The following is a 27,881-nucleotide window of genomic DNA, read 5'->3' as shown; positions in this document are numbered from 1 at the left end:
ATCCTCCAGAGTAACTGCATCATGACATCCAAGTACAACATCATCACATTTCTGCCCGTCAATCTGTTTGAGCAGTTCCAGGAAGTAGCCAACACCTACTTTCTTTTCCTGCTCATACTACAGGTGAGAAATCAAAGACAGACAGGAGGCATAAGGGGCACATGATTTTCTAGTTAACGCCCTTAAAGGACCGTGATCAGTAACTGTTAGTTAAAGTTTGGTGGTACAAAATTAGATGAATATTGGTACATTCAAATTCCAAATGGCTGATCTCATCTGTTGTAGAAATGGAAAATAAGCTATTAATAACAGACTTTCAGGGAAGTAGTGAGCCTCACAGTTTCCTGCGATCAGTTATTTCATAACAAATCATTTCAAACACATTTCACTGGCAACAAATGCCTCTTGATAATGTCATAATGTCTAGTGGATGGAGTAACATGAAAATTCATACACACAGTTAGCTCATTGTGTGAATGAGGCAAACTATATGCTGTAAGGCCAGACCAGAGGCCCAAGGCCACTTGCTGCGCCTCTTCCCCCTGTTCTCTCCTCTAGCTTTCCTGTCATAATAAAGCCAGAAAAACACACACGTGCCAGAGGCTGAACCCCGCTGATCCTTGGAACTTTTTCTGCACACCAGCAGCAAAATTTCATTACGTGCAGTACTTTGGTACTGTACTGTATGATTGTAGTGATGGCATGTTATCAATTATCAATATTTTAAATAATAGTAAATGAGTGTGTAATCAAATGATATGCAGGGAAACCTGCACATCATTAGCACGTGACTGTGGGGCAGTGAGGATGCTGATTTTAAGTCCAGGCTAACAGAGCTGCTGTTAATTCTTTTATGTTTTTGCATTTTTAGAAGCCACTGTAAGTTCTCCTGTTCATTAGGCTAGAGATATTGAGTTAGTTGCAATCTTAAACCTTGCTAGATAAAATGAAATCATACCCCCTCAGCTCCTTTAAACTCATTTCAAAGCCCTAAAATGTTATATTATTTTATAGTTAAACTAAAAGCAAGGTTTGGTTCCTAACACTCTGGTGAAGTTGGGGGTCTATTATTGAACAAATGCTTATTTTAAAACTACCCAAACAAACCAGTGTACTGTAGCTTTGTTGTTTTTGCCTCCTTGGTACTGTCTCACCACGATTTTGTACCATCAGGTACACTCACCATCATAACAAGCTGTCTTTGATGTGGCTGGGGTTAGACGTAGCTATCTCTGTATCTTACACTGCCTTTGTGTTCCTTTTTAAAAGTAATTTGCATAATAAGCTTTGTCTCCCTGTGTTTAGTTGATACCTCAGATCTCCTCCCTCTCCTGGTTCACCACCATCGTGCCTTTAGCTCTGGTGCTGAGCATCACTGCAGTAAAGGATGCCACGGATGACTACGTGAGTATGTTTTCATGCACCACAGGCACAGATACAAGTCTGTATTTCTACTACACGTTGCCTTTTGTCATCTCCAGTTTCGTCACAAGAGCGACAACCAAGTGAACAATCGTCAGTCTCAGGTCCTCATCCGTGGCTCGTGAGTCATTACATCTGACAACTTACCTGTTCAGATTTTACCCATCTCTTGATTTAAGAGGTTTCTTAAAATAGAGCAGCATCCGTTACTTCTTTTTTTTTTTTACTATTTCTCTTCGTTTTGCTCTTCCAGGCTTCAAAATGAAAAGTGGATGAATGTTCGAGTGGGTGATATTATTAAACTGGAAAACAACCAGTTTGTGGCAGTAAGTGTGCACCCAGCACAGAAACAAAAGAAAACATAGTGATCAGTAGTCCGAAAAGGCCCATTTATCTACCATTACAACAGCTTAGTGTTCAGCACCAGCATCTTCTCGTGTTTTTAGACCTCTGTTTGATCATAATAGCTTTCAGTAGACCACAAGCTCTGATGCTAAATGGATTGTAATGCATTATGTGCCTCATTAGAAGTGCTACATTTAATCACTAACATGCTTTCAGTTGCAATTATTCTGCCTAGCTGTAATAGATGCAAACAGCCGTTGCTGTGTCATCAGCGCTTTTCTAGTTCAGTCCATGTTGACCGTGCTGATGCTAATCTCAGCTGTTGTATCCGTTTTCAGGCTGACCTGCTCCTGTTGTCTAGCACTGAACCTCATGGTCTCTGTTACATCGAGACAGCCGAGCTAGATGGGTCAGAAAACACGCTGCACCTCAACATCTGTTCGCGTGACCAAAAAAAAACCTAAAATCTGCAGAAGGAACGCAACACTACATCTAAACTGCTGTGTGTGGTTTTATCTTGCAGAGAGACCAATATGAAGGTGCGTCAGTCTGTGTCAGTGACATCTGAACTTGGAGACCCGAACAACTTGGCTTCATTTGACGGTGAGTTAGGAGGAGAAACTTGTTTTGTCTTTTTGCATTGCAGAATAAGGATTAACGGTCTTCAGCATGCACCAGGAAGCTTGAATCAAATGTTTTCTCAATCATGCTAATGCACAATTCTGATAACAAATGCACACTAAAATTCACACATACACACAAACAGAGACACGCACTTTCTGTACCGCTCCACCACCAGTGAATGGCAGCCTATCACACAGCCACCGCATCACTGTGTCAGCACATCACACCCACACACTCCTCACCTGCTCGGGAAAATGCATTACTGCAGCAAATCTGCTCACGTTTTGCCTCACATCAGCTTACAAAAGGTGTGTGATCCTCCCTCTGTGCACGTGTTCAGGTGCACGACAACAGCGTGATGTCATCCGGGTGATTAATTCAATTCTAAAAACATAGCAGTGACTGGATTCAGATGACTATGAATGAGCATCTAATTTACATTTGTGTGTTTGCTTGTCCACACTCTTCTTTGTGTGAAGGCGAGGTGGTGTGTGAGCCTCCCAACAACAAGCTGGATCGTTTTTCCGGGACTCTGTACTGGAGAGAGAAGAAATACAGCCTGACCAATCAGAACATGCTCCTCCGAGGATGTGTGCTCCGCAACACAGAGGCTTGCTATGGCCTGGTCATCTTTGCAGGTAGGTGTGTGCATGTTTGCACAGAAAAATAATGCATTTGCTGTATGTTGCAAGTCTTACCCTGTTTCTGTTTGCCAGGCCCAGACACCAAGCTAATGCAGAACAGCGGTCGCACCAAGTTTAAGCGTACGAGTATCGATCGATTGATGAACACACTGGTCCTCTGGGTAGGACATCCCACACTTCTCATTTTCATAGCTCATAACTATTTCAGGACATGATCTCACTGGCTTGAATTTAGTTTCATATATCTACACTAGTGATGTATTCTGTTCTAACTTAGGCTTAAATGACTATAGATCTAACTGTAAAATTCATTTATTTACTCTCTACTTTTTCGTCTGTGTCCATTTTCTGTCAGATATTTGGCTTCCTGGTGTGCATGGGTATGATCCTGGCTGTGGGTAATGCAGGGTGGGAGAAAGAGGTGGGGTCCTTGTTCCAGAGCTACCTGGCTTGGGACACTCCTGTGAATAACTTCCTGTTCTCGGCCTTCCTCTCCTTTTGGTCCTACGTCATCATTCTTAATACCGTCGTGCCTATCTCTCTATATGTCAGGTAGGAAGAAAACAATAGTTCTATAAGAATATATAAATGATGCTTACAGACAAAAACCCTGTGTTTGCCCTTCCCACATATAAACTGGTGTTTATAAAGAAAGAATGTATGGACCTCATGGATAGATTACTGTGCAAAAGTCTTAAGCCAACCCTCATTTCCTCATATTTTGCTTACTTCAGGCTTACTTCATACTTTTTTAAAGTGGTCTTGAGCAAAAGTGCTCCAGACTTTCTGAAAATCATTTATAGTGTTTCTTTGGACATTAGCTTCTTTTTCACTCATTTTCAGTCCAGTCCGTGTACCTGACAATGTTCGTAGGAGTGCTTGTTTTTGTGTGTTTGTTAATTATTAAAACATAAAAATGACGACTAACTCAAAACCTAACACCTCAACAACTAAAACGAACTATCTACAACAGATAAATAGCATCTGAAAGTCCTTATGGAATTGGAAAAGACAAAGCAAAGACCTGACGCAGGACCTAAAAGAAGTGTCTGCTGTTCTCTGAAGCTTCATCAGAAATGGCCTCAATAGTAGTGCAGCTGTTAAGAAGCCATTTTTAAGAACTGGCAACAAGTCTGATGGAGTGATGAATCCAAATATGAAATTTTCATAGTGACCGTTGAAATCAAGATGTTCACAGGAGGTAAAGAGAGAGATACAACAGCGTCTACAGCCATCTGTAAAACACAGTCGAGGCTCTGTCTTGGTTTCAGCATTTCAGTGATCCCAGACACACTGCCAAAGCAGTTAAAGCATACCTGGATTTAAACACACACACACATTTAAACATTTATAAACTTTACTTCTTCCTTATATCTTGCAATCTGTGTGTCAATAGATTGCTGTACTTCAAAATATCAAGAAATGATGGGTTGCGCAACAATTTGCATAATACTCGACTTGTGACCATGCGTGTTCCCAACTTTACATAGAAAGTCAACCACAATATTCGGAAGTAGAGATAAAGATTAGACAGCGATTAATATAAAGCAGCAGTTGGAGATAGTGTTTGCCATTTGCAAACATCATTGAAAATTTATCGTGTACTTGGTTTTATCAGTCCTCTTATCACAGTCATTCATTGTTAGTGCTGTAAAAAGCTGGTGCCTAGTGGTACAATGGCCCCAATTATTTTTCATTTACGAGAGTTTTTCTTCTGTTTGTGTCTCCAGAAGTGAGGCAAACAAAACCCACATTTCTTTTTTCTTGTTCTCTTCATTCCTCTGGTCAAGCCAGTTGTGGTCTTTTGTTTTCCAGACAGCTTCAGGTGCAAATAGGAGTGCAAGTATTGAAAGTATTGGTGTCTATATCCAGTCAGAGAAGTGGAAATGAGAGTCGTGCACATGCGAAACGTAAATTTTATAATGACTGAGATTTAGAAAAGAGGAACATGCACACAGCTGTATAAACGTGATTTTAAAAAATCGCTACATGCTTTTCTGTCTTTACATGCACACAATCTTACTGTGTATGCAAAGAGATCTGGTCCTTGGTAATCAGTAAGTCAGTGAACTGCACTGACTGCATGCCAAATGTATTTGGTCAGAAAATCTTTGTATTGTTCTGTTACTTACTTAGTTACATTTATTTTAAACTGTGAACGGCTCGGAGTTTGTAACCTCTCCCCTTCCTCGCCTGCTTCAGTGTGGAGGTGATCAGGCTCGGTCACAGCTACTTCATTAACTGGGACCAACAGATGTTCTGCTCACAATGTAACACAGCAGCTGAGGCCAGGACCACCACTCTGAATGAGGAACTGGGACAAGTAAGTGTCCAGACTCACTCTGTACTCTGCAAATCCATCCATCGTGCTTTGCTTTGAGTAGTTATATACTCCTAAAATGATCTTAGGTTGAATACATCTTCAGTGACAAGACTGGAACGCTCACTCAGAACATCATGACGTTCAATAAGTGCTCGATCAATGGACAGAATTACGGTAAGGACACACACAATACATGTGCATGTAGCAGAGACCGTATGTACGTGTATATCAGAGCTCATACATGTGGTGCCGATGTGTTTGTCAGGTGATCTAACAGACCCACTGGAAACTCAGCCAAAGGTGCGTATGAGTATTTTTTGATAAATCATAGATCACATGCATGTCTGTTATCACCTGTGATTTTATTTATCACTCATTTGTCTTCAGAGGCTGGACTTCAGTCCCTTCAACCCGCTGGCGGACCCAGACTTCTGCTTCTATGATGACAAGCTGCTGGAATCAGTGAAAGTGGGAGACTCGTGCACTCATGAGTTTTTCCGCTTGCTCTCCCTCTGTCACACCGTTATGAGTGAGGAGAAAAGTGAGGGTGAGCTTAAAAAAAGAGAGAAGCTGCAAAACAGCAAATAATGACATCAAAACTCAACATCTGCTCATTCGTTATCGTATAATATTTAACGACTGTTTTACCTGCCTGCACAGGAGAGCTGGTTTATAAGGCTCAGTCTCCAGACGAGGGCGCTTTAGTGACGGCGGCTCGAAACTTTGGCTTTGTGTTTCGCTCCCGAACACCTGGGACGATAACCACCACAGAAATGGGACGCACCGTCACCTACTCGCTGCTCGCCATACTGGACTTCAACAACATACGCAAGCGAATGTCTGTTATAGGTATGCAGCAATCTGTGCTTTTTCTTCTGATTTAACTACAAAAAAATAATAATAATCTGAATATTTTTAGTTTACATTTAAAAATTCAGAAAGAAGCTAAAAAATCACTCAGCAGTGTTGGCTTAAGAAAATAACCACTTGTACTTACTCAGAGCCACGTTATTGAAGAATGCGTGCTTTTTCTTCATGTTTTTAACTTTCCTGGATGACCTGTGTATGGTGGCCCCGAGAGGTCAAATGCACAGCAACATAAGAACATAAGCACACAATGGAAAAGGAAACAATTATGCAAAAACAACACTTATAAATCATTGGCTTCTTTCAAGCGTGTGTCAGTGCAATCCTCCACATATTTTGGTTCCTGTCACTTACGTCACATTATTGTCTTGTTTTGTGAGATTTGGGTTTTTTAACTTTCATTGTGCATTGTGTGCTTTTGCAGCTTTTTCTATTTGTGTTTTCGTAAGTTGCAGTGCATTCGACCTTTCAGGGCCACGTGTATCTGTGCAATGTCACAAGACAATCACTTAACAGCTTGCCATAGCAGAAACTGGTATAGCTGTACAGGATGGCATTGTGGTGCAATCTTTATCTTTGTTGCCACATTGTTGCATAAAAGTTCTGGGTTTTAACCTTTGTTTCTGGGTTTTTTTTGGTCTTTCTGTGTGAAGTGGGTTACTCTGGCTTCCTCCCACAGTCCAAAGACGTGCATGTTAGGTTAACTGGTGATTCTGGACTGCCTGTGAACGTGTATGATTGTCTGTCTCTCTGTGGCAGCCCTGCAATAACCTGGTGACCTGTTTAGGGTGTATCTCACCTCTAGACCCCTTACAGCTGAAATATGCTCCAGCCCAAAACAAGTGAACCTGAATTGGATGAATGGATGAATATGCTGTAAATTTGACCTCTGGTCATAAATTACTTTTACCTCTGCTGCCAGGCTCTGAGGACACACCCATAATTATAAAAACTACCGGTGGCCTTTGTTGAAGAGTTCTTCCGTTATTGTAAAGGTGATGGAAAAATTGTCTGAATTGCTGAGATTTCTTTTTTCTTCATTTCTCTCTTTTTTTATTTTCAGTACGTAACCCAGAGGGCAGGATTCGTCTCTACTGTAAAGGAGCTGACACTGTTCTGTTGGAAAGACTCCACCCTTGTAACCAGGAAGTGATGAGTATTACTTCAGACCACCTCAATGTAAGTCAGCTCTTGGACGGATGGCTTGAGCTGCACTGCCATCTAGAGTCTCCACACTTTAAAACAACTTTTAACAGCACTTCATTTTTATTTACCTTCTCCTAATGAGACAGTCAACCTCATCATGGCATGACACATTTCTTAGATTAAGTATAAGTTAAAAATAATCAAACAACACTACTTAATGCTTAGTCATGTGATTCTTAATATCCCTGCTGTATATTTTTGTTTTTCTACATGTTTATGTGTATATTTTTGGTGCTAGGAGTATGCAGCAGATGGGTTGCGGACCCTGGCTCTGGCCTACAGGGACCTGTCAGAGGATGAATGGGAGGCCTGGTCAGAGAGCCACCGCTTTGCTGATAAGGCCACAGACTGCAGGGAGGATAGACTGGCAGCAGCTTATGAGGAAATAGAACAAAATATGATGGTCAGTGAGTTTATTTTCAGATAATGTATGAATCTGTATCAAGATAATGTGTCTTATTTATTGCAAGTGTGTGTGTGTGTGTATGTAGGCCCGTTTGCCCTTCATGTAAAAAGTTCAAATAAAGTAAAAATGTTGCAATGAGCAAGGGGAACTTGTTGGGATCACTGAAACTTAAGCAGTTTGAGGGAAATTCCTTTCTTTTACTTTCTATATTTGGAGCACACATATGCTTTTGAGTTTGGATTTTCTACTCATAGTGTTAACACAACAATTGCATTTAAGCCCGTCTTAAATTTCCTTAAATATGAAATTTATTTGTTTGTGTTTCTCTCTCTCTTGGCCTGTGTTTCTAGCTTCTGGGTGCCACTGCTATAGAGGACAAGCTGCAGGAAGGCGTTCCAGAGACCATCGCTGTCCTCTCTCTGGCTAACATTAAAATCTGGGTTCTTACTGGAGATAAACAGGGTGAGATGCACACAGTTTTGCACCAGCTTTCAGAACTTAGTGTGCATGTTTAAAACATTTAAACCGTTTAGACAAGGGTTTAAAAAGCAAAAGAATCTGCAAAATTTAAATTAATTATAGAGCAGCATCCTTGTGATGAGGAGGTTGTTGAAACTGAAAACTTTAAGCATCAGTGCATCTATTTGCACCTTGACTGTGTGGGTGTATTGTCATTCATGTAAACATACAGTACTGCTACACTCCTCTTGCTTTTGTAGTCTGAACCTATTTACTGGGCTAGCACTGGAAAAATTAATTTCTGGAAGTTTATCATGTATTCTGTCATCACCAAAGGACCGTAGGCTGTAGGAATGAGTGCAGTGAATGAAAAATAAAGGGACATGTTGACTGACATGCCTGCAGCAGCTATTATAGTTTAAGGCCAGAGGCATGCCTGCAAAGGGAGAAGTAGCCGAAACGACGAGCAGTACATTAGCAAATAGCTTTTAACTGAAGCAGCACTTGTATTTGTTAGATCCTCTCCCATTCCTTCACACAGAAACGGCTGTAAACATAGGCTACTCCTGCAAGATGCTGACAGATGATATGACCGAGGTTTTCATCATCAGTGGCCACACCGTCCAGAGCGTACGGCAAGAACTCAGGTCAGTCTGGTTATGTGCACACTGTACTAGACTGTACACTGTGGGATCGAGATAAATGCCAAACTCCAGATGACGGGCGGGCAGAAACTAAGAAATGTATGCATGATTGAAGTCGGTAGGTGTGGTAGCAAAATGTTCCAACTACTCTGTGAGAATCACTCGACAGTGACCAGAGCTTCTTGACTCATTTCTAGTCAAATCATCCAGCTCACCCTGTGAGGACTGATTCATGACCCTGACATTTTAGATAAAAGCAAAAAGGAATCATTGAAAGAGATTTTTCTCAGACTTCAGTGATCATCATGACATGAACTGACAGCAAAGGGTTCCAGTCATCACTGATTATGGCTGAGAACTCACAAGGTTAAATATGAGCAGCATTGCAACATACCCCATAACTATGAAGTCAGTCTTTTTTTTTTTTTTTAGAAAGTGAGCAAATCCAGTGTAATGGTGCAAAAGAATAAAATTATCTTTCAAAGACAGAAGAACTCTAAATTGGTATTTTGATGTTCTTTGTGCAATGTTCAAATTCACTTGGAAAGTGCAATTATTCAAGTTATAAAGAGCCTATATTGGAATTTCAGGCTCAGGATAAAACCTGCCATTATCACTAATCTTCTTCACATCCATGTTACTTTTCCAACTATCCCCTATGTACTTGCTTTTTTGAGTCTATATTTCTTATCCCACACTCAGATCTCTTTTTTTTTTTTGCTGTGCATGATCATGTTGTCATGTAATTATGTCTCTGTGATGCAGATAGACACTGTTGATGTGGGCTTTGTTTGTCTTCCTCTCTAGAAGAGCGAGGGAAAGGATGATTGAGCTGTCACGTACCAGAGATGGAGTTAAAGAGGAGGGAATGCAGGGATGGAGGGAGCCATGTTTCAATGGAAATGGATTCAAAGAAGGACAAGAAGGAGGTGATATGGCAGGCGGAAGAGGAGGAGGAGTGGGGAAGCAGCTGCATGGCTCTCCCCTTCCTCCTCCTCTGCCTCTCTCTAACTTAATGGACAACATCTCAGGAGAGTTTGCCCTCGTAATCAACGGTCACAGTCTGGTATGAATAACACTCCTGCATGATATCTGTCATGGAAATTTAAGCTTAGTTACATAAAAGCAATTCTTTCTCATTAAGTACTTTTCTTCAAAGCAGCAACTTGGACTCCTTTTACCGCCTGAACGTCTAAAACCTCTCTCCGTTGTCTTGTGGTAGGCCCACGCTCTCGAAGCAGACATGGAAGCAGAGTTTGTGTCGACAGCGTGCGTGTGCAAAGCGGTCATCTGCTGCAGAGTCACGCCACTGCAAAAAGCTCAAGTGGTGGAGCTCATCAAGAAGCACAAGAAGGCCGTCACGCTGGCTATAGGAGACGGTGCTAATGACATCAGCATGATCAAAAGTGAGTTGTGCAAAAGTGTAACTGAAATATTGTTTTCAGAAAAGAAGAGAGAAGTTGGGTTTAGCCATTTGGGTGGCTTGTCTACTTTTAAGCAATGGAAATCCTAAGCAGAAGTGCAGCTGTAGAAGTTGTTTATCTGCACGCTGTTCCTAGTAGTGATGTAGGTCATGTGGAAATCTGTGTTACAGGACTCCTCCTGAGGTAAAGGTTTGGTTGTCAGTGTTCTTTTAGGCCTTATTTACAAATTATTTGTTCACTGCTTATAGATGGATGTGACGCCGACAAACAAAACAAATCGACAGAAGTCACATTTAATTTTAGTGTCACTCCTAAAATCCCAAAACACCAAATATGTCCTGTTAAGCTTTGAAAAGATGTTTAGAAGAAAACGTATTTGTGTTTAATAGAATGGAGGCTTGTGTTTGAACTGTTCACTGTACAAATAATTGTACTAAGACTGAACTATACTGTCAACCATTGCTTCATAATATTTATTTCTAAGCTTAAAGGCAAACTAAAAGAGAAAACTATTAATACCTCAGCGCTCTGTTTCTCTGCATGTCTTGTAATCAGTGTGTTGTAAGTGCATCAGCCTGTGTGTGTTTGTCTGTGGATGTACATCATGTCTACATATCTGCATGCAAGTGCAAAACAGAAATGCAATCAGTGCAGCAGTGAGGAGAAGGATTGGTTCACTTCCTGTAATTTCTGATTTAAAAATCTCGAAACAATCAAATGTTTTTCCCCCTTCTGTGCTCTTTTTGTCCAGCTATTGAAAATGGAACACATACTCTAGTTAAACTGAGAATTATGGTTTTACTGATGGTAATGCTGGTTTCCCAATCAGTTACCAGCAGTTAGTGGGAAGTTTGTGGGAAGTTTGTGGGAACCTTGGGTTCCCAAGTTGTGAAAACGTTTTCTGGCTACCGCTTTCTTCCTCCACATAATGTTATGTGGCATTAGTCTTCTCGACAGGAAGGTAATGAGCATGCTAATGTTGCTAAGTTATTCAACATGGCATTAACTATAGCTCATAACCGAGAGGAAAGGTTCTCCGTTAGAAAATGATAAAGTTTTATTAGCTAGAGTTAGCTTTTGCCACAGTTTTCACTTATTAGATTGTGTAAAATACAGACAGCAGGGCCTAAAGGTAACCTGTTGTGTCCATATGTCCCTGTACTCTATTTCTTTACTCTTGGACTCTGCAAGTAGCTTTATATTATTCACAGTTTATAATAATCCTATTTATTTATTATTATGCTCTGGTCCTTTATGCAACAGTTGTTTTATTTCAGTCTTTCTTCTGACTGTCTGCCCTTGATAAACAGAAGGTTTGAACAGTAGGCGTCTGAGGTGTCAAAGCTGAGTGCACCATTTTGGTTTTCCCCTCTCATTGATATCATACACATCTGAGAAAAAAACAGTGTGAAACTTTTACCATTGTCTACACTGGGGCAAATAAGTGTTTGCCTCATTCTGGTTTCTTAGTTCTTTGCATATTTGTCACACTCATCGTGTTTCAGAGGATCAAAGAAATTTCAATAGGAGACTGCAGGCCTCATTTGCTTCAGTTAAGATCAGAGTTTGTGATTCAACAATAAGAAAGAGATTCAACAAAAATGGCATCAATGGGTGAATTCAAAAGTTAAAAAACCACTAGTGACCAAAAAGAACACAAAGGCTTGTTTCACAAACATCAATTATCAAAAACATCTTGATGATCTCTTTTGTGAAAATATTCTGTGGACTGATGAGACAAAAGTTGAACTTTTTTAAAGGTTTGAGTGCCTTTGGCATAAAACTAACACAGCTTTTCATAAAAAGGACATCATACCAATAATCATACATGGTGGTTGTACTGTGATCTGGGGTTGATTTGCTGCTTCAGGACGACTTGCCATAATTCATGGAAGCATAAATTCTGCTCTCTACTGAAGAAGAACCTCCAGCCATCAGTTCGTGCCCTGAAGCTCAGGCTCACTTGGGTTATGCACCAGGACAATTAACACACAGCAAGTCCACCTCTGAGTGGCTCAAAAAACACACAAAAAAATGAAAGATTTAGAGTTGTCTAGTGAAAATAAAATTGCTTTGATCATCTGAAACGTGTAAGTGTGACAAATATGTATAAAAACTAAGACATCAGGAAGGGGTCAAATCCTTTTTCCCAGCACTGTCTGTATAGAAAACTGGGGGGGAAAAAATCTCTTGAATTTGTCTTTTCATTTCATCTTCACGCTTCCAGGTGCTCATATTGGAGTTGGTATCTCAGGTCAGGAGGGCATCCAGGCTGTGCTAGCCAGTGACTACTCCTTTTCCCAGTTCCGCTTTCTACAGCGCCTCCTGCTGGTCCACGGCCGCTGGTCATACCTGCGTATGTGCCGTTTCCTCTGCTACTTCTTCTACAAGAACTTTGCCTTCACCATGGTGCACTTCTGGTTTGGCTTCTTCTGTGGTTTTTCTGCCCAGGTCAGAGAGTAGAGGTTATGATAAAAGCATACTATAAAGAGTTACAGTCATGATTATAACTCTGTCTGTGTGTGTGTTTTTTTTATAGACCGTATACGATCAGTACTTCATCACACTCTTCAACATTGTCTACACCTCCCTCCCTGTGCTGGCCATGGGGATATTTGACCAGGTCTTTCACATTTATTCCTTTGTATTGAGCTCTCATAAGATTTTATTTTACATTTCGTTTTTATAAAACTCCATGAAGTTTCATGAATCAGAAAATAATTTTCTTTTGCATTTGAAATCTGTCTCATGAATTTAAAAAAAATGTATATAAGACACGTTTTTGGCCAGAGTCTGTTGGACCATGGCTAAAAATACTGCACACATTGTGGGAGAAAACCAGAACAGACACAAAAAGGTCCCAGACAATCAAGTTCAACACCACATCCTTTTAACTGAAGTGACGGTACTCAGGATTAGCATGAAATATGGAACTGTTTTCACATGCTGATGTTAGCATTTTGCTCAGAACACCAAGCCACAAGTTTTGGCTGTAGTTTCTATATAATGTTATTTTAGTAAACGCAGCGTCTCACTTCCTCTATGAATGCAGGATGTTCCTGATCACAGAAGTTTGGAATATCCAAAGTTGTATGAGCCCGGGCAGCTCAACCTCCTCTTCAACAAGAGAGAGTTCTTCATCTGCATTGCCCAGGGCATCTACACATCAGTGGTGCTGTTTTTTGTTCCATATGCTGTCCTGTCCAATGCCACTCAGAGCAACGGAGTACCCCTCGCTGACTACCAGACCTTTGCAGTCACCACAGCGACAGCCCTGGTTATTGTGGTCAGTGTACAGGTGAGTTACTGTAGAGTGCTTTAAGCAGGCGACTGCCTCACAGAGTGCTGTGCAAAAGTGTTGAGCCACCCCTCATTTCTTTATATTTTACTTCAAAGGAGCCAGACTTTCTGTCATTTCTGGTCTTGCAAGATTTTTCTTTAAATTACATTCCCAGTTTCTTCTCATCTAGTCTAGAGAAGGTTCTTTTTTTTTTCATTTGTATTGAAAATAACATCGTGAAGAAATATAGATGCATCTGGCGCTGCAGTTTAGCCATCTACTGTTCATCAAAAGTGGTCTCAGTGGATAAGAAACTCTCTCTTCCTTAAGAAGAAGTATGCCAAATTACATATGAACTGAACTAAAATAATCAGTGGCATCAGGCTTTATGGAAGGATGAATCCAAATGTGAAATTTTTGTTTCAAATCATCATCAATACGTACGGAGAACAGTGAGTCATCTATAAAACACGGTGGAGACTCCGTCATGGTTTATAGCAGCATTTCAGCCAGTGGTGTTGGAGAACTTGTCAAAATTGATGAAACACAGAAAAGTGCCATCAGATTTTGACCCGCCATGCAGTACCATCGGGAAAGCATCTGATTGGCAACAGCTTCCTTTTTCAGCACGACAGTGATCCCAAAGACACTGGGAATGCAGTAAAGGTGCACCTAAATAGAAGAACACATAGTGGAACACTATGAGTCATGGACTGGCCTCCCCAGAGCTCAGATCTCAACATTACTGAAGGATTGTGGGATCATGTCGACAGAGAACAGAACAAAAGGAAGCCAAGATCCAAAGTAGAGCTTTGAGGCTCTACTTGAAGAAGCCTGGAGAAATATTCCTGAAGACTACTTAAAGAAATTACAAGAAAGCTTGTCTAAAAGAGCTCAGGCTGAGATGAAGATTAAAGATGGTCATACACAATATTAATTTTCAAACTCATTAGAATTGTGTATTAATGCTTATATCCTGTATTTCCATGTATATTTGCACAGATTTCAATAAACCGCTGCACCTGTTTCCCATTTTACTAGCAAAATATAACGAAATGCAGGGAAGTGGCAAGCTCAGTGTTGTATAACAATTAATTGTTCAGGAGTGGCATATTAACTGTGAGCATCTGCTGTTTTCTGGGGGTTTATTCTTTTGTTTTGTTTGCATGTCTGTGTTTGTAGATTGTTCTCGATACCGGCTTCTGGACAGTGTTCAACCATGTGTTTGTGTGGGGCTCTCTGGGCTCCTATTTCATCATCATGTTTGCTCTGCACAGTCAGACCCTCTTCAGGATCTTTCCTAATCAGTTCCACTTTGTAGGTTCGTTCCTGCTCCCATTTCTCAGCCACATGTATACCAGCAAATCAGATACTGTAATTCTTCTTAGCCGATATCATTCTGCCAACACCGATTTGTTTTCATCGATAATTTACATACTTCCGTTTTTTGTAATGAAAATCTATTTTGTGAGTCTAAAAACTAAACACAAGTAAGTTTCAGTACTGAGAATAGATTGATTTTGTATAATCTGATATCACTTCATTGCACCACATGCATTACTGTTGGAGATAATAATAATAATAATCATGTGTACACAGTGAAAAGCAAGACATGTCTAAAACACATTTGTCTGTTCTCTGTCTGTTTGTAAGTGCAGGTAGTGCCCAGAGCACATTATTGCAGCCAGTCGTGTGGTTAACGATTGCACTGGCAACAGCAATATGCATAGTTCCAGTTTTGGCGTTCCGCTTCCTCAAGCTGGACCTCAAACCTCAGCTCTCAGACACGGTGAGAAAACACACAAAAACACAGCGTTTCTAACACCGATGTCTCCATCTTCTTCCTTGCAACATGCTTTACAGTCTTTCTAGAACGTCAGTTTGAACTCTGTGCAATGATTAACTGCATGTGTAAAAACATTTTATCTTTGTGTGTCTTTGTGTGGGGTGGTCGGGACTTATTGCTAACTGTCACAGTGCACTTTAATACCCTGCAAATATTGACCTAATCAGTTTCCCCTAATGTCATGACTTGCTTTCAGTAAATTCATCCAACATAAGTGTGTGGCTTTATCAGACGTTATGTCTTGAGCTTAGCCGTGCGTCCAACCGAAGCCGATGTCAAGATGTTGTGAAGAAGTTCCTGCTTTGATTTGCATGTAGTTTCTCAACAGTCACTATTACTGATTTTTTTATGATGAGGTTAATTTTGAGTTAAGTGCAAAATGTTCTGGGTTTCGATGACCTAAAACATGAGTTTAAAAGCAGCAGAAATAGTTTGATGAACTGCTGGATAGATGCAGTGCCTACAAAGACTAAAAATAAGGCAGGATGCATAAAAGTTTGAAAAAACGTGATGGTTTAGAAGTCCTAAAACTGAAAGTTTCACTGAAAGTTTCAGTTTTTATTTTGTTGTCAAATGGCGTAAATATTAGTCTTTGTTTTGTTTTGGGGGAATTTGTTTTTTGTTTTTTGTTTTTGGATGATCTTATTTGTGTGGCTATGGTGAACTAGCCGTGTTCCTACAAGCTGAAACGATGTCCCATTTCCTGTCTCATCGTTCTCCAGGTTCGTTACACTCAGCTGGTGCGGCAGAAGAGACGAAAGCCGCCAGGTCGTAACACTGGAAGCGCTTGGCGTGGTACCGGCAGTGTGTCAGAGGGCCGTCTGGGCGCCCGTGGTGGTTCAAGGAGATCCGGCTATGCCTTCGCCCATCAGGAAGGCTTTGGAGAGCTAATCACATCAGGGAAAAATATGAGGCTCTCGTCTCTGGCCCTGGCATCCTTTGCCTCCAGACATAGCTCCAGCTGGATTGACACGCTCCGCAGGAAGAAGCATACTCACACTCCCCCCAGCACCTCAGGGGAGTGCAGCCCAGCACCCAGTTTCATCTCTGTGTCGGTTCCACCACTTTCAAACTCTTCGTCTGTTCTGGGCGGCTCTCAAGAAACACCGATCGAAGAGGAAACGGTTGCGGCACCAGCTCAGAACACACAGATGATCCCTGCTTCAGTCACACAAACCTTACCGGCTTTGGCACCAGATGCAGAAGCTCCTGCGTCTCAAGTTTCAGCTCAGGCCACCAGTTCTGGCGTTTTAACCCCCACAGCAGCAAAGTCCCAGGGGGGAGACTCGCCTGGAGGCTGGACCCTTTCTCTGGGGACCGTGCAGGTCATTTGAGGTTTTATGATGTAGCAGTAACACAACAGTTATATAACATATGCAACAATACACACTAGCACTTTTATATCTGTGTGATGCAACTCTTCTAACACCAAGCTAAAACATAACCTTTCTTTCTTTGTCCAACAGGAAGCTCTGTTTGGTTGGAAGGGTATTGCATCTCGTGCCAGTTCATCCAACAGTCCGGGCCCAACCTCTATTGCCAAGGAAACCAACCAGATTAAGTGAAACGTAAACATCTGATGGATGAATTCTATATTTACTGCGTGTACCAGACACACAAACTGTACACACTGTGTGCTTTTCTGGAGAGAACACAAAGACTGTTATAAAAAATAAAAAAAAAACTTTACCCGCACAGTGTTCTTGTCTCAAAATGCATCAGTTACATCCGGATCTCTGCAGGAAGCGACATATCGTCTTATGACATGAACTTTCTCAGCCATAAATTAAGATTTACTGGTGAGATATTTGAGCGCACAGTGTGTGGTGGTTATGTTAATGAATGCTTGAGATTTACAGTACATAACTGAGGGACAGAAGCAGGTGCAGAAGCAAATGTCAAAGTAGCCTTTGAAAGATTGTTTCTGCTTATTTCACAAGCCTCACTCACAACTAAGCCACTCAGCACCTCTCAGTAATGAGACGAATGAGCAAGCAGAATCATAACAGTTTTAACCAGTGAAGTGCAAGCTGTATTATCTGCAAAGGTTCTCAATGAGAATGGTATTTTAATTTAAAGTATTCTCCCAAAGGTCTGTTTTGTTTAGTTCTTACTTGTTATACTGTAACTCTTCCCACATTTGCTTTTTTTGCATCACATTGATGTGTTTATGTGTGATTTAAAGCTAGGCCTTTTTTTTGGTCTAACAAAGGCCAGATCATGTTAATGTGCCTCTGATGTAACGCAGACGTAAGAACAGAATGGAAAGACTTCACTTTAGGCCAGTTCTGCAGAAAAGAAAAGGTAGAAGAAAAATACATTTAAAAAAAAAAAGTGATTTGTTAAATTCCTAATCATGATTGTTGTCATTGTGAACAGTAGTGCTTATCCGTACTGTAAACATATACTCCAGTAAAGTGCTTTATATTCATTTTTGTTCATGAATTAAAGAAAGGAAGTTGTTTGTGGACAATCATGCCTTAACAAAGCCAAGATATCGCCCCCTTTTTTCTTTTATTTTTTCCACCCCTCCACTAATCCAAGTGTTGATGCACCTCAGACTTGGATAATCATTAAATAGGGTAACCAAAGGAACACTGACCTGCTCTTGGACATCTCTCTGTACTACGGTCAGCAACAGGCAGTTGAAACACAGTTCACGTGATCTGCAAAATCTGGTCTAAATGAATGTACTGTACAGTTTTAGCAGGAGGCAGGTTTCTGTGGAAGTGTGGATGTGAATGATATTGAATAAAAATCTGATTTGTCTTTCACATGAGGGAAACATGCTGTGTCTGTGCAAATGATTTACGCATCAAACGAAGTTTCAGGTGGAAATGACTCCCAGTATATATATATATATATATATATATATATATATATATATAAAATATGAAATATTAAAAGCTTCAGTCTGTATTGCCACATTTGCCATTTTCCTTTCGTGCGCCATGTGTTAAAAACACTACAGTAAGAAAACAGGATATGTGAAAATATTTTTAAGGAACTTTCTAAGTTAAGAGATTTTTCATAAATGAATATTAATATAGCAGAGCTATATTCAGCTTTCGCTGGGTTGGGGGTCTTATTTTGATGCTGAGGAGGATTTCCTCTGTGTAACGGCGCTGAACAAGGGGAAGAGCGCAGGGATTTCACAATAACGGGTCTCATGGACAGCAGACTGAGCCAACCAGAGAGAGCCGCCTTTAACTTTGCTGCCTGCACAGGGAGTTTTGGTGGTGCATGAGCGGTTTTCGTGGTGTAAATAGCTCGGTCTTGTTTTCACGGTGTAAAAAGTTTGAGTGGGGTCAGTGTACAGTTGCTGCCGTCGGCGATGGTGTGAGGAGCCGCCGCTGGAAGGAGGCTCTCTGGGTAAAAATGGGGATTTTTCTCCTTTTGCTGTTCTTCGCTCCGGTCAGCGGAGCTTTTGAAGGAACATGTCCCAGAAAAGGTAACCTCTCCTCTCATATTGTGTAAATGTAATTTTTTTTTTTCTTCATCTGTTTTCTTTGTTATTAAGAATAACACAAACTTAGGCTAATTTAGTGACAAAGTTAAAGTTATTATAATTTAGGATTTTTTTTGGAGTCTAGTTTTGGAGTTAACTGAAAATCACAGCGTTTAAAAATATTTACTTCATCGAAGTTCACTGTATTATTACAGGATAATATATAAAGTAAGCTTTTTTTTTCTTGCTCTTTCCGCTTTTGTTCTTTCGGGGAAAATGCGTTTTTATCCTGTTGGGAAATGTTATGACGCGTTGTAGCAGCTAATTTTACAAGCTTTTTTTTATTTTGTTGTAAACTTTACATTTTATAAATATTATAGGCACAGAGTCAGGAAAATTCATATAAAAACAAACAAACAAAAATTAATCGGCCACTTCATTAGGTACACCTGTTCAAGTATGCCGGTCTTATCAGCTGAGCGGATTTACGCGTGTAGACGTGGTCAAGACGACCTGCCGAAGTTCAAACTGAGCATCCGAATGTGAGATGATGATGTAGCTGACTTTGAATGTGGCGTGATTCTTGAAAGGTTGATTTGAGTATCTCAGAATCTGCCTGGATTTTCCCACACATCTGTCTATAGGGTAAACAGAGAATGGTTCAAATAAGAGAAGATATCAGGTGAGCGACAGTTCTCTGGGTGAACATGTCTGGTTGATGCCAGAGGTCAGAGGAGGATGACCAGACTGCTTCAGGTTGATTGGAAGGAAACAGCAACTCAAATATTCACTAGTTACAACAGAAGCATGAAGGTGTATAGGTCTCTGAATGCACAACACATTGAACGTTGAAGTATATAGGCTATAGCAGCAGCACACCTGTCAGCTAAAAAGAGGAAAGTGAAGCTATAATTAACAGGGCTCATTAAAACTGGACAGAAAATATTGGCTGCTGTGATGTGTCAATTTCTGCTGCACATGTGGATGGTAGGATCAGACATAAACAGCATGAAAGCTTAGTTTTTATTTGGATCTTATTTTGACCTCTTGTTTTTAATTCAGTTTACTGAAAATGTTTTGTTTTAATTTTATTTTTTTATTAGTTTCAATGTCAGTTTTAGTTTCTTTATTGACTGTTGTCTGGAAACCATATACCAGAGACAGAGAGAGCTTTTTAAAAGTAACAAGTAACAAGTTTAAAAAAAAAAAAAAAAAAGTCAGTCAAAGCCTCATTAGGAAACTTGTGACAACAAATTTTACAAAACTAACAAATGTTAAAAGGATATTTTCTCTCTATTTTTACTTTATTTTAGTTAGTTTTCCAAGTTTACAAAATCATTTAAGCTCATTTCAATTTCTTCAAAGTCTACTTTTTTTTAGTAACTATTTTTTTCACATCTAGTTTTAGCTTTATTTTTAAGTTAGTTTGAATTAAGCATAACTTTCTATAGCGACTGTGTGATGTTATCATGTCAGTATGAACAGAGAAGGACTAACCCAGTACCAGCATATAACATAGTGGCTGTTGACTCTACATCAGGCTCTTATCAGCTTCAGCTTCAGTCTCCATTTTATCAGATTTATCAGGTAAAGTCTTATCAGATGTTTAAAAAGACACAACGGTTAACTGGGCAAGAGCAAAAAGATTTGTTTTACTAAAGACTAAGGGGAATGAAACTATATGACTTCAACCCAGTCAAGTTCAGGCAAGTCATACTAAACCAAAACATGTCAGGTTATAAGTGACTGCGTGAGGTCTGAGCAGAATCAGAAAATCTGAAACATTACGGGGAATGTTAGAAATCTAAATAACTGACAGATGTTACAAAGCACGTATAATACAAGACTGAAAAGAAATGATGAAGATGAGAGACACGTTAAAAGAGGAAGTTGGGGTGGAGGTTATGCAATGTGTCGCTCTGTGTTGTGCCTAGTCAAATACAACCAGTACTGAAAATAATGAGAAGCTAACATTTTATACAAAACACTGTATGAACAATCAAATCACAAACATTCCACACACACACACACACACATCAAAAATGACAGCCACCATGAGCACTGGTTCTTATTAGTTCTACAGATTCTGTGTTTGTGTGTTTTTCTGCAGACCCTCCTCCAGGTGTGTTGGTCTTATCGCCGGGCAGTAAGCTGTTTCTTACCTGTGGCGGTCATGTGAGGGTGGATGGTGTAAAGATCAGTCTGAAGGGAAGCAGCTTAAACATCAACCAAAGGGATGGTTCTTCGAACGGGACACCAGCCGCTCCAAATGATATACAAAACAGTGCAGTTTCAGTTAAAAGTGATGACAGTTCTCTGAAGAATGTAAGTGAGGGCTACAGCCCTCATTTCACGGAGGCAGGAGGAAACAGAAGCCTCATATATTCAGATGCAGGATACACAACTTCTCCTCACATCGTCCAGCCAACCAGGGCCACTCGATCGCTGAAGGATGAATCTCATTGGACCACTGGAGAAACAGATGTTGAGGATGACTATGAGGAGGATGAAGAGGATGAAGTGGGGGAAGGAGTGAACCGGGTAACAAGGGGGATAAAAGTGATGCCTGAGTGGAAGTGGAACACGATGACAGTGGGGACAGAAGACAGGGACTGGGGTGAAATTAAATTTGGGAGGAGTGGGACAACGCTAACTCTGGCCTCAGTGAGAATGGAAGACTCTGGAAAATACAGTTGTCATCACAAAGGCAAAGAAAAGTTTAGCTTAAAGGTGATCGTTGCAGGTGAGTTCTCATAGTGAGGACTTTGTGATGGAGGAGGAAGGTTATCTAATTCCATCCATGCTTTTATTTTCAAATAAAAAGCCTATAGGTGGAAGGCAAATGGCTTTAAAATCCATCTTTTAAATCCAGCTCAGAACTTGTATATCATTGGGTCAGGATTGATGTTGTACACACGACTCACTGATAGATAATCAGTAAACAAACCAGCGGGTGAACTGTGACTTTAAATGTTTTACTCAGAGTAGAAATTATTCCTTTTTTGGGCAAATTTCAAATTTTAAATAGTGACACCAAAAATATTTTGCAGTTTAGCAGTTTTAGGGTCTTTACCTTGCAATGTAAAGCTTGCCTTGAGGCAACTGTTGCCGTGATTTGGCGCTATATAAATAAAATTGATTTGAACTGAACTGTTTATGCACAGCTCTCCTGAAGCCCCATCACAGCATACCAGTCAGGCTGAGGTCGGGACTTTGACTGGGCCATTGTAACACATTGATTCTTTTCTTTTTCAGATATGTTATAGCTTTGCTGCTGTGCTTGCTCGTCGTCCTGTTGCATGAGCCAGTATGGGTCAACATTTGGCTGTAAAACAGAAGGCCTCACATTTGACTCTAGAATACTTTTTTTACATAGAAGTATTCACGGTTGACTCAATATCTGTAAGGCACCCAGGTCCTGTGGCTAAATAACAAGCCCAGATCATCACGCCTCCACTGTTGTGCCAGACTGTTACTGATATGCATCACCAAACGTGGTGTTTTGACTATCGTATGTCCAAAGTTCATTGTTCCCAAATTCTTCCGGTTTGTTTACATGCCACTTTGCAAATCTATGTCATGCTGCCATGATCTTTTTAAGAGAGTAGAGGCTTTCTCCTGGCAGCCCTTAAAACAAGACATAGTTCAGTCTTTTTCTAATCATGCTGTCATGAAGGCTAACAATATAACAAATTACCTGAGGGCTGTAGAGCCTGAGAGGACCCTATTTGGATAATTGATTTTTAAAAATGGATGGGTGAACAGTGTGTTTACATGTCTTCTTTATCTCTTAGATTCTCCTGAGCCTCCCAGTCTGTTCTGCTACAAAAAGTCGCCCAGTAGTAAAATCCGCTGTGAAGGAATGCCTCAGAAAGCCGCCATAAAGCAGCCTAGTTGTTACCTCTTGCTGAGTAAAAAGTAAGTTCATTGCACTTGAAGTCCCCCATGAGTGCTTTGTGTTGTGTTTTAAAAGGATGATCAAGTAATATTTTGCCCCTCTTTTACATACATACAGGAAAACTGATGTGTGCAAGCCATGGATAAAAAAATGTGCATACTGTGGTGTGTTCTCGATCAATATTGGTGTATGTTGTAAAACTTCTGTAATCTTGTGCAGTCAAAATGCTAACATTGCTGTTACATAAATAAATATTATTGCCAGTAAACTACTTGAGATCAAAAATTAAAAAGAAAAAAAAGTATGAAAGTTGTAAATGGGCCTAATGTAGTAGAAATGTTGTTGTAGGCCACTTTCTCTTTTCCTTTACGTGCTATCCATCTTTGTGTGACTGACTGTTCTTTTCCTTTCCTTCTCTCAGTCCAAGAGAGAAATTCAAGCGAGTGTCATGCTCATACTCATCTCGGCTCTCTCGCTGTTGGTGTGCTCTGGACCACATTGAGGATGATCGGAGAACCCCTCACCTGGTCTACATGTGTGTTACAAGCATCACAGGCAATGTCACCAGCCCCCTTAAGTACTTTACACCATTAAAAATTTGTAAGTGCTCAAGTCAAAGTAAATGTGTCCATGACAGGACTGAGTATTGGCCTTCTGAAGTGCTTTAAAGTTGTGCTCACTGTGTTTGTTCCCACTCCTCAGTAAAACCAGACCCTCCGTCAAATGTGTCAGTCCGACAGGAGAAAGGAAAGAAGAACAGGCTGACGGTCTCCTGGAATTTACCGACATCCTGGAAGGTGCAAGATAACTTCTATAAATTGATCTATGAAGTTAAATACAACCCTGTCAAACCGTCAATTGGTAACGAACAGGTCAGTGCTGAGACACCTGTTGTCAAACTACTAAGTGTGTATGTTTTTTTTTTTTTTCAATGTTCATTACACTAGCATGAAACAGAAAACGCAGTTTTGTTTCAGAGATTTTTGTCTTTTATGTATGTTTTCAGGTACTGCCGGTTAATGGCCAGCGGCACGCAACCATCACTGATATAATGCCTGGTGTTGAGTACCTGATACAAGTCAGAGCTAAAGAGGAATTTGATGGACAATGGAGTGAATGGAGTCCATCCACCTATGCTAAGAGCTGGACAGGTAAATTTACACAATCAGAAAAATGATCCATCCTAGACACAGAGTCATGACGAGGTAGTATTTCTGTTTCTGTGCCATATGATTAGACTTTCTCATGAAATACTTTGCATAAACATCCTCTCATGTATATTTATACAGCCTCCAATTTTTCTTCCTCTATGAATGACTTGAATATGTGCAGATTGACACAGCATTCAGGATACCAGTTGATGAAGTGGTTGAAAAAGTTTATGACCTTCCCAGATTAAATACTTCAAATTCCCTTTATAGTCGAAGTTTAGACATGAAAGTGAAACCACTTTGTGGTCTATGTTTTGTTTTGTTCTGTTTTTATCGGTTAATCTTGCCCGTCTGTAAGTTAAGATGCCTTCTGATTGATTTTCACAATTGCTCTACAGACATGAAAGAGGAATACTAGCTAATTTCCCAAGAAGAAAACAAATAAGCGTATTTTCATTTTTAGGAAAGTTTTCTGGTTTATATTAAACACATTAGTAATGATTTAAAGACTTATTATTGTACCTTTGGATAAGTTGTAATGCTCCTAATTGCAAAACATTTAATTGTGAAATATATCTGACTAATATTTCATATTCAAGTAATTTACAGACAAATTCGGCATCTTTTAAACTAGTCATATTATTCCACATACAAGACCTTTACATGTTCGTCCCTGATCCCTCAGTGAAGCCTCAGCCTCCGTCAATCGTGTCAACGACGTTGGAGGAAGGACAGGATATGACGACGATGATGACGGTGTGCTGGAGTTTACCGACAAACTTTGAGGAGCCACACAATTTTAGACTCATCTGTGAGATCAGATACGGGGAAACAAACCTCTCCTTTCACAGCGAAAACGTAAGTAGACAAGGTTTTACTTAGTTGTGAAAAGTTGAACACTTGTGTCAGTAAATGGAGACGTTTGCCTGTATGTGTCCATGTTGGTACAGCAGTTTGAAGGAGAGTGCTCCTACACCATCGTAGTGACTCCTACACCTGACGTTGACTTCCTGATACAGCTGAGGTATAAGGCAGAACATGATGGTCAGTGGAGTGAGTGGAGTATACCTTATCCTGTGAGCCCCCCAACGGGTAAATAAATACGCACACACACCTCTAAAAAATAAAATAAATAAGTATATTTAAGTTTATCAGTAAGTATTCTATATGCTCAATTAAAGCACAGTACAGGAGTGTAAGTTTTCACACAAGTAGCTGAGTGGACTTTATTTGTGCTGATGATGTTTGCTGAATGAAATTAAACTTTAAATCCTGTGACATGTGCTCAGTTTTTGAGATGAAGTGAAACCCAAGTATCAAGATGTTTAAGAAGTTTCTCAGTGGCTTAGGGGTTCAAGATATTGACCGTGTACCATTAGTGCACTTCCCCTCGTTGAGGTGAAAAAAAACTTTTTTTTAAACATCAGTCCAACTCTCTGTTCTCTTTAATGGTCACTTCTTTCCTGCCTGTTTTTAAAATAAGGAAGAAACAGCCCTCCAAAAAAAGAGAGAGAGAAAGAGAGAAACAAGATTCTGCTGGATTCGGCACTATCACGTTGGATTCTTTATAGTCTTTTTTATTTTGAAAGCAAGTGTTAGGCCGTATTGACTTTTAATTGGTAAAGAATTTGTCTGCTAAATTACCCAAAACTTCTTACAACCAAAGAAGCAAGTCTTGCTGCTTGGCAACTATCAACTAACATAGCTATAAACACCTGAAAAGTTTGCAGAATTCAGTTTAGAATAATTTTCTCCCAGGAGTTATTCCTCCCTGCTGTAACACCTCCCTGTCTGCTTATTGGGACCACTTAAACTATGTCTTACTTATTGCAGTCTGACAGATAGTTCTTTAGGAAATGGACAATTTCAGTCTTTTTTAAAATTGCCTTATAAAACTTTGTCTTGTTATCTCAGGTTTATCTTACTATTAAGTTTTTAAAATATGTTATTTACCTCATAGGTTCAGGTGATCAATATCCAGATGATGGTGAGTTGGCATGCAAACTGTAAAATATTACAGTTACTTATGCGTGTGTGTGTGTGTGTGTGTGTGTGTGTGTGTGTGTGTGTGTGTGTGTGTGTGTGTGTGTGTGTGTGTGTGTGTGTGTGCATGTGTGTGCGAGAGAGCCAAAAGAAGAGAGGGAACTCTTAAATGTTGTTAGTGCTGAAAATCCCCTCTGCCCCCTGGGTTTTAACAGGAAACCATGTCATCATAACAACTCAGGCTTGCAACAAAAACAGGCCTCAGGAGTTATGGTTCCTCACACCTACACGCAAACACAGACGTTCAGTTGCACTCAGATGTATTTAGATGGATGCTGTCCTGCTCAGTTAAGATTTATCACAGTCTACCCCTCTTTTTACCACAGATCCCACAAAACCTCCACCAGGACCTGAAGAGTGGCCACATCATTTGCTGTGGATATTTGGTTTATTCGCTATCTTGTCTGTCATTTTGGCCATCTACACTTTCGGGTACTGACATTGGCACTTTCAAATTCAAATTCAAATTCAAATTTTATTTGTCACACACACACAACCAAACACAGTATGACATGGGGGTGAAATGCTTGTAACTGTACAATGCCCGACCATTAAATGGTCGGGCATTTAATGCATCTCTCCAAAAAAGGGCTGATTTATGTCATAACATTAGTCTTTTCTAAGATGTGATGTACGTCGTAGATTTTATGCACGGTCAGCTCCTTCATTTTCATATTTCTTTTTTTTTTAATTGTCATTCAGGCACAAGGACAGATTTATCTCTAAACTGCACAGTCTTTATTTCACCACCCTCTGTGATGACTCATCTCAACCTTCGCCCTCTGTCCCGGTTGCCCCAGAAGGAGTAGCTTTGGTGACCTTTGTCCCTACAAAGAGCAACAAAGAGCACCCACCAAATGATGAAAACGAAAGTGAAGAAAATGAGGAACAAAAGCCTTTGAGAGAGATGACAGATGCCAAGCACTTCAACAACACAAGTTATTTCTTCCTCCAGAGGGAATGAGAGCCGTGCAGAAAGAAGAATTATAGGCAGAAAATGTGGCAACTTATACTGTTGGACTGTTTTCCAGTTCCGTGATGGCACGATGTTCTCCACTGAACTTTAAGAAGTAAAGTCAGAAGCAGCTTTCTGACTTTGCTTCTATCTGTCCTTATCTATCTAACTTTATCTCATACCTAAAATACCTCTTAAACACTTTTTTTGTGTGACTGGTCCAAAGAGTTGCCCTTTACCTTCTCTATCCTACATCATCCATCCAACCAAGAGGCAGGCTACACCTTGCACAGGTGGTCATTGTGTCTCAGAGCTAACACAGAGAGGCAGACAACCTTTGACACCTACGGCCAATTTAGAATCACCACCTAGCCTGCCATGCATGTCAGAGAACACACACAGCATGGTGGTCTGATGGTTAGCACCATCACCTCGTATCAAGAAGGTCCCAGGTTTGAAGCTATGTAGAGTTTACTGTCCTGCATCAGAGCAACTGAAATATGTGTTATGCAGGTCAAATAATTTACAATTTTTGAGCAACCTGACCTGTCTGAATTTTGTATATATTGCTAAAGGTTATCAAATATATCACATTGTTTCCTTTCAGGGTGTTCATAATGTATGCAGGGTTTGCAGAAGTAGTGGTTGAGGTCTTCTAAATACTTCATCTGTTTGCCTGGCATTTTAGACTGGGACAGTCATAGTCCCCAACATGCTTTTGATTTTTGTAGTTATTGCACAGTGAAAAAACAACAACTTATTTTGTATAGTTTTTCAATGACATGGTGGACTTTAAATGGTTCACCTGCTGTTATAAGAATGCAAGGGAACCTTTCAAATAAACAAATGTGAGCTACTTTTGAATAAGCTGTATGTTTCTAGACCAGCATAGATAG

At 40.2% G+C, this 27,881-nt stretch overlaps 2 protein-coding genes across 6 annotated transcripts in view; both read left to right on the top strand.

Annotated features, from left to right (window-relative positions):
• Positions 1–18,275, top strand: part of atp8b2 (ATPase phospholipid transporting 8B2) — a 30,577-nt gene extending 12,302 nt beyond the window's left edge. For all 3 annotated transcript variants that reach the window (XM_084943133.1, XM_084943134.1, XM_084943132.1), the window contains 27 exons: positions 10–123; positions 1,306–1,404; positions 1,482–1,543; positions 1,676–1,748; positions 2,106–2,176; positions 2,291–2,370; positions 2,871–3,029; positions 3,108–3,196; positions 3,391–3,587; positions 5,238–5,358; positions 5,445–5,532; positions 5,624–5,658; positions 5,746–5,905; positions 6,019–6,207; positions 7,289–7,404; positions 7,670–7,834; positions 8,188–8,299; positions 8,838–8,943; positions 9,748–10,006; positions 10,163–10,346; positions 12,592–12,815; positions 12,904–12,987; positions 13,417–13,662; positions 14,827–14,965; positions 15,303–15,433; positions 16,213–16,815; positions 16,957–18,275. In XM_084943133.1, the coding sequence (XP_084799259.1) occupies positions 10–123; positions 1,306–1,404; positions 1,482–1,543; positions 1,676–1,748; positions 2,106–2,176; positions 2,291–2,370; positions 2,871–3,029; positions 3,108–3,196; positions 3,391–3,587; positions 5,238–5,358; positions 5,445–5,532; positions 5,624–5,658; positions 5,746–5,905; positions 6,019–6,207; positions 7,289–7,404; positions 7,670–7,834; positions 8,188–8,299; positions 8,838–8,943; positions 9,748–10,006; positions 10,163–10,346; positions 12,592–12,815; positions 12,904–12,987; positions 13,417–13,662; positions 14,827–14,965; positions 15,303–15,433; positions 16,213–16,815; positions 16,957–17,055 (4,005 nt within the window). In that variant the 3' untranslated portion in view covers positions 17,056–18,275. The remainder of the gene's footprint in view (positions 1–9; positions 124–1,305; positions 1,405–1,481; positions 1,544–1,675; positions 1,749–2,105; positions 2,177–2,290; positions 2,371–2,870; positions 3,030–3,107; positions 3,197–3,390; positions 3,588–5,237; positions 5,359–5,444; positions 5,533–5,623; positions 5,659–5,745; positions 5,906–6,018; positions 6,208–7,288; positions 7,405–7,669; positions 7,835–8,187; positions 8,300–8,837; positions 8,944–9,747; positions 10,007–10,162; positions 10,347–12,591; positions 12,816–12,903; positions 12,988–13,416; positions 13,663–14,826; positions 14,966–15,302; positions 15,434–16,212; positions 16,816–16,956) is intronic.
• Positions 18,276–18,633: 358 nt separating this feature from the next.
• Positions 18,634–27,589, top strand: il6r (interleukin 6 receptor). 3 transcript variants are annotated; one of them, XM_084943128.1, is made up of 11 exons: positions 18,634–18,941; positions 21,049–21,681; positions 22,733–22,856; positions 23,258–23,436; positions 23,539–23,708; positions 23,843–23,987; positions 24,673–24,845; positions 24,941–25,079; positions 25,948–25,974; positions 26,357–26,462; positions 26,733–27,589. In XM_084943128.1, the coding sequence occupies exons 1-11, from the start codon at positions 18,734–18,736 to the stop codon at positions 26,992–26,994; spliced, it is 2,166 nt and encodes a 721-aa protein (XP_084799254.1). In that variant the 5' UTR covers positions 18,634–18,733; the 3' UTR covers positions 26,995–27,589. The 3 variants fall into 3 exon arrangements, with proteins under 3 accessions (XP_084799254.1, XP_084799253.1, XP_084799255.1); XM_084943127.1 differs by having other exon boundaries at positions 18,635–18,941; positions 24,938–25,079; XM_084943129.1 differs by lacking the exon at positions 25,948–25,974 and having other exon boundaries at positions 18,635–18,941; positions 24,938–25,079.
• The last annotated feature ends 292 nt before the right edge of the window (positions 27,590–27,881 follow it).

Source organism: Perissodus microlepis, chromosome 11 (assembly GCF_051167445.1).
Source record: "Perissodus microlepis isolate ML-2025 ecotype Zambia chromosome 11, ASM5116744v1, whole genome shotgun sequence".
NCBI lineage: Eukaryota > Metazoa > Chordata > Actinopteri > Cichliformes > Cichlidae > Perissodus > Perissodus microlepis.
Note: the sequence above shows the minus strand (reverse complement) of the source record. Positions and strands in the feature narration are given on the sequence as shown.

Coding starts and splice junctions, on each gene's coding strand:
- il6r (XM_084943127.1), top strand. CDS start 18,734: ATGAGCGGTTTTCGTGGTGTAAATAGCTCGGTCTTGTTTTCACGGTGT. Junction 21,682..22,732: donor CTTAAAGGTGATCGTTGCAG/GTGAGTTCTCAT, acceptor TTTATCTCTTAG/ATTCTCCTGAGCCTCCCAGT. Junction 22,857..23,257: donor TACCTCTTGCTGAGTAAAAA/GTAAGTTCATTG, acceptor TCCTTCTCTCAG/TCCAAGAGAGAAATTCAAGC.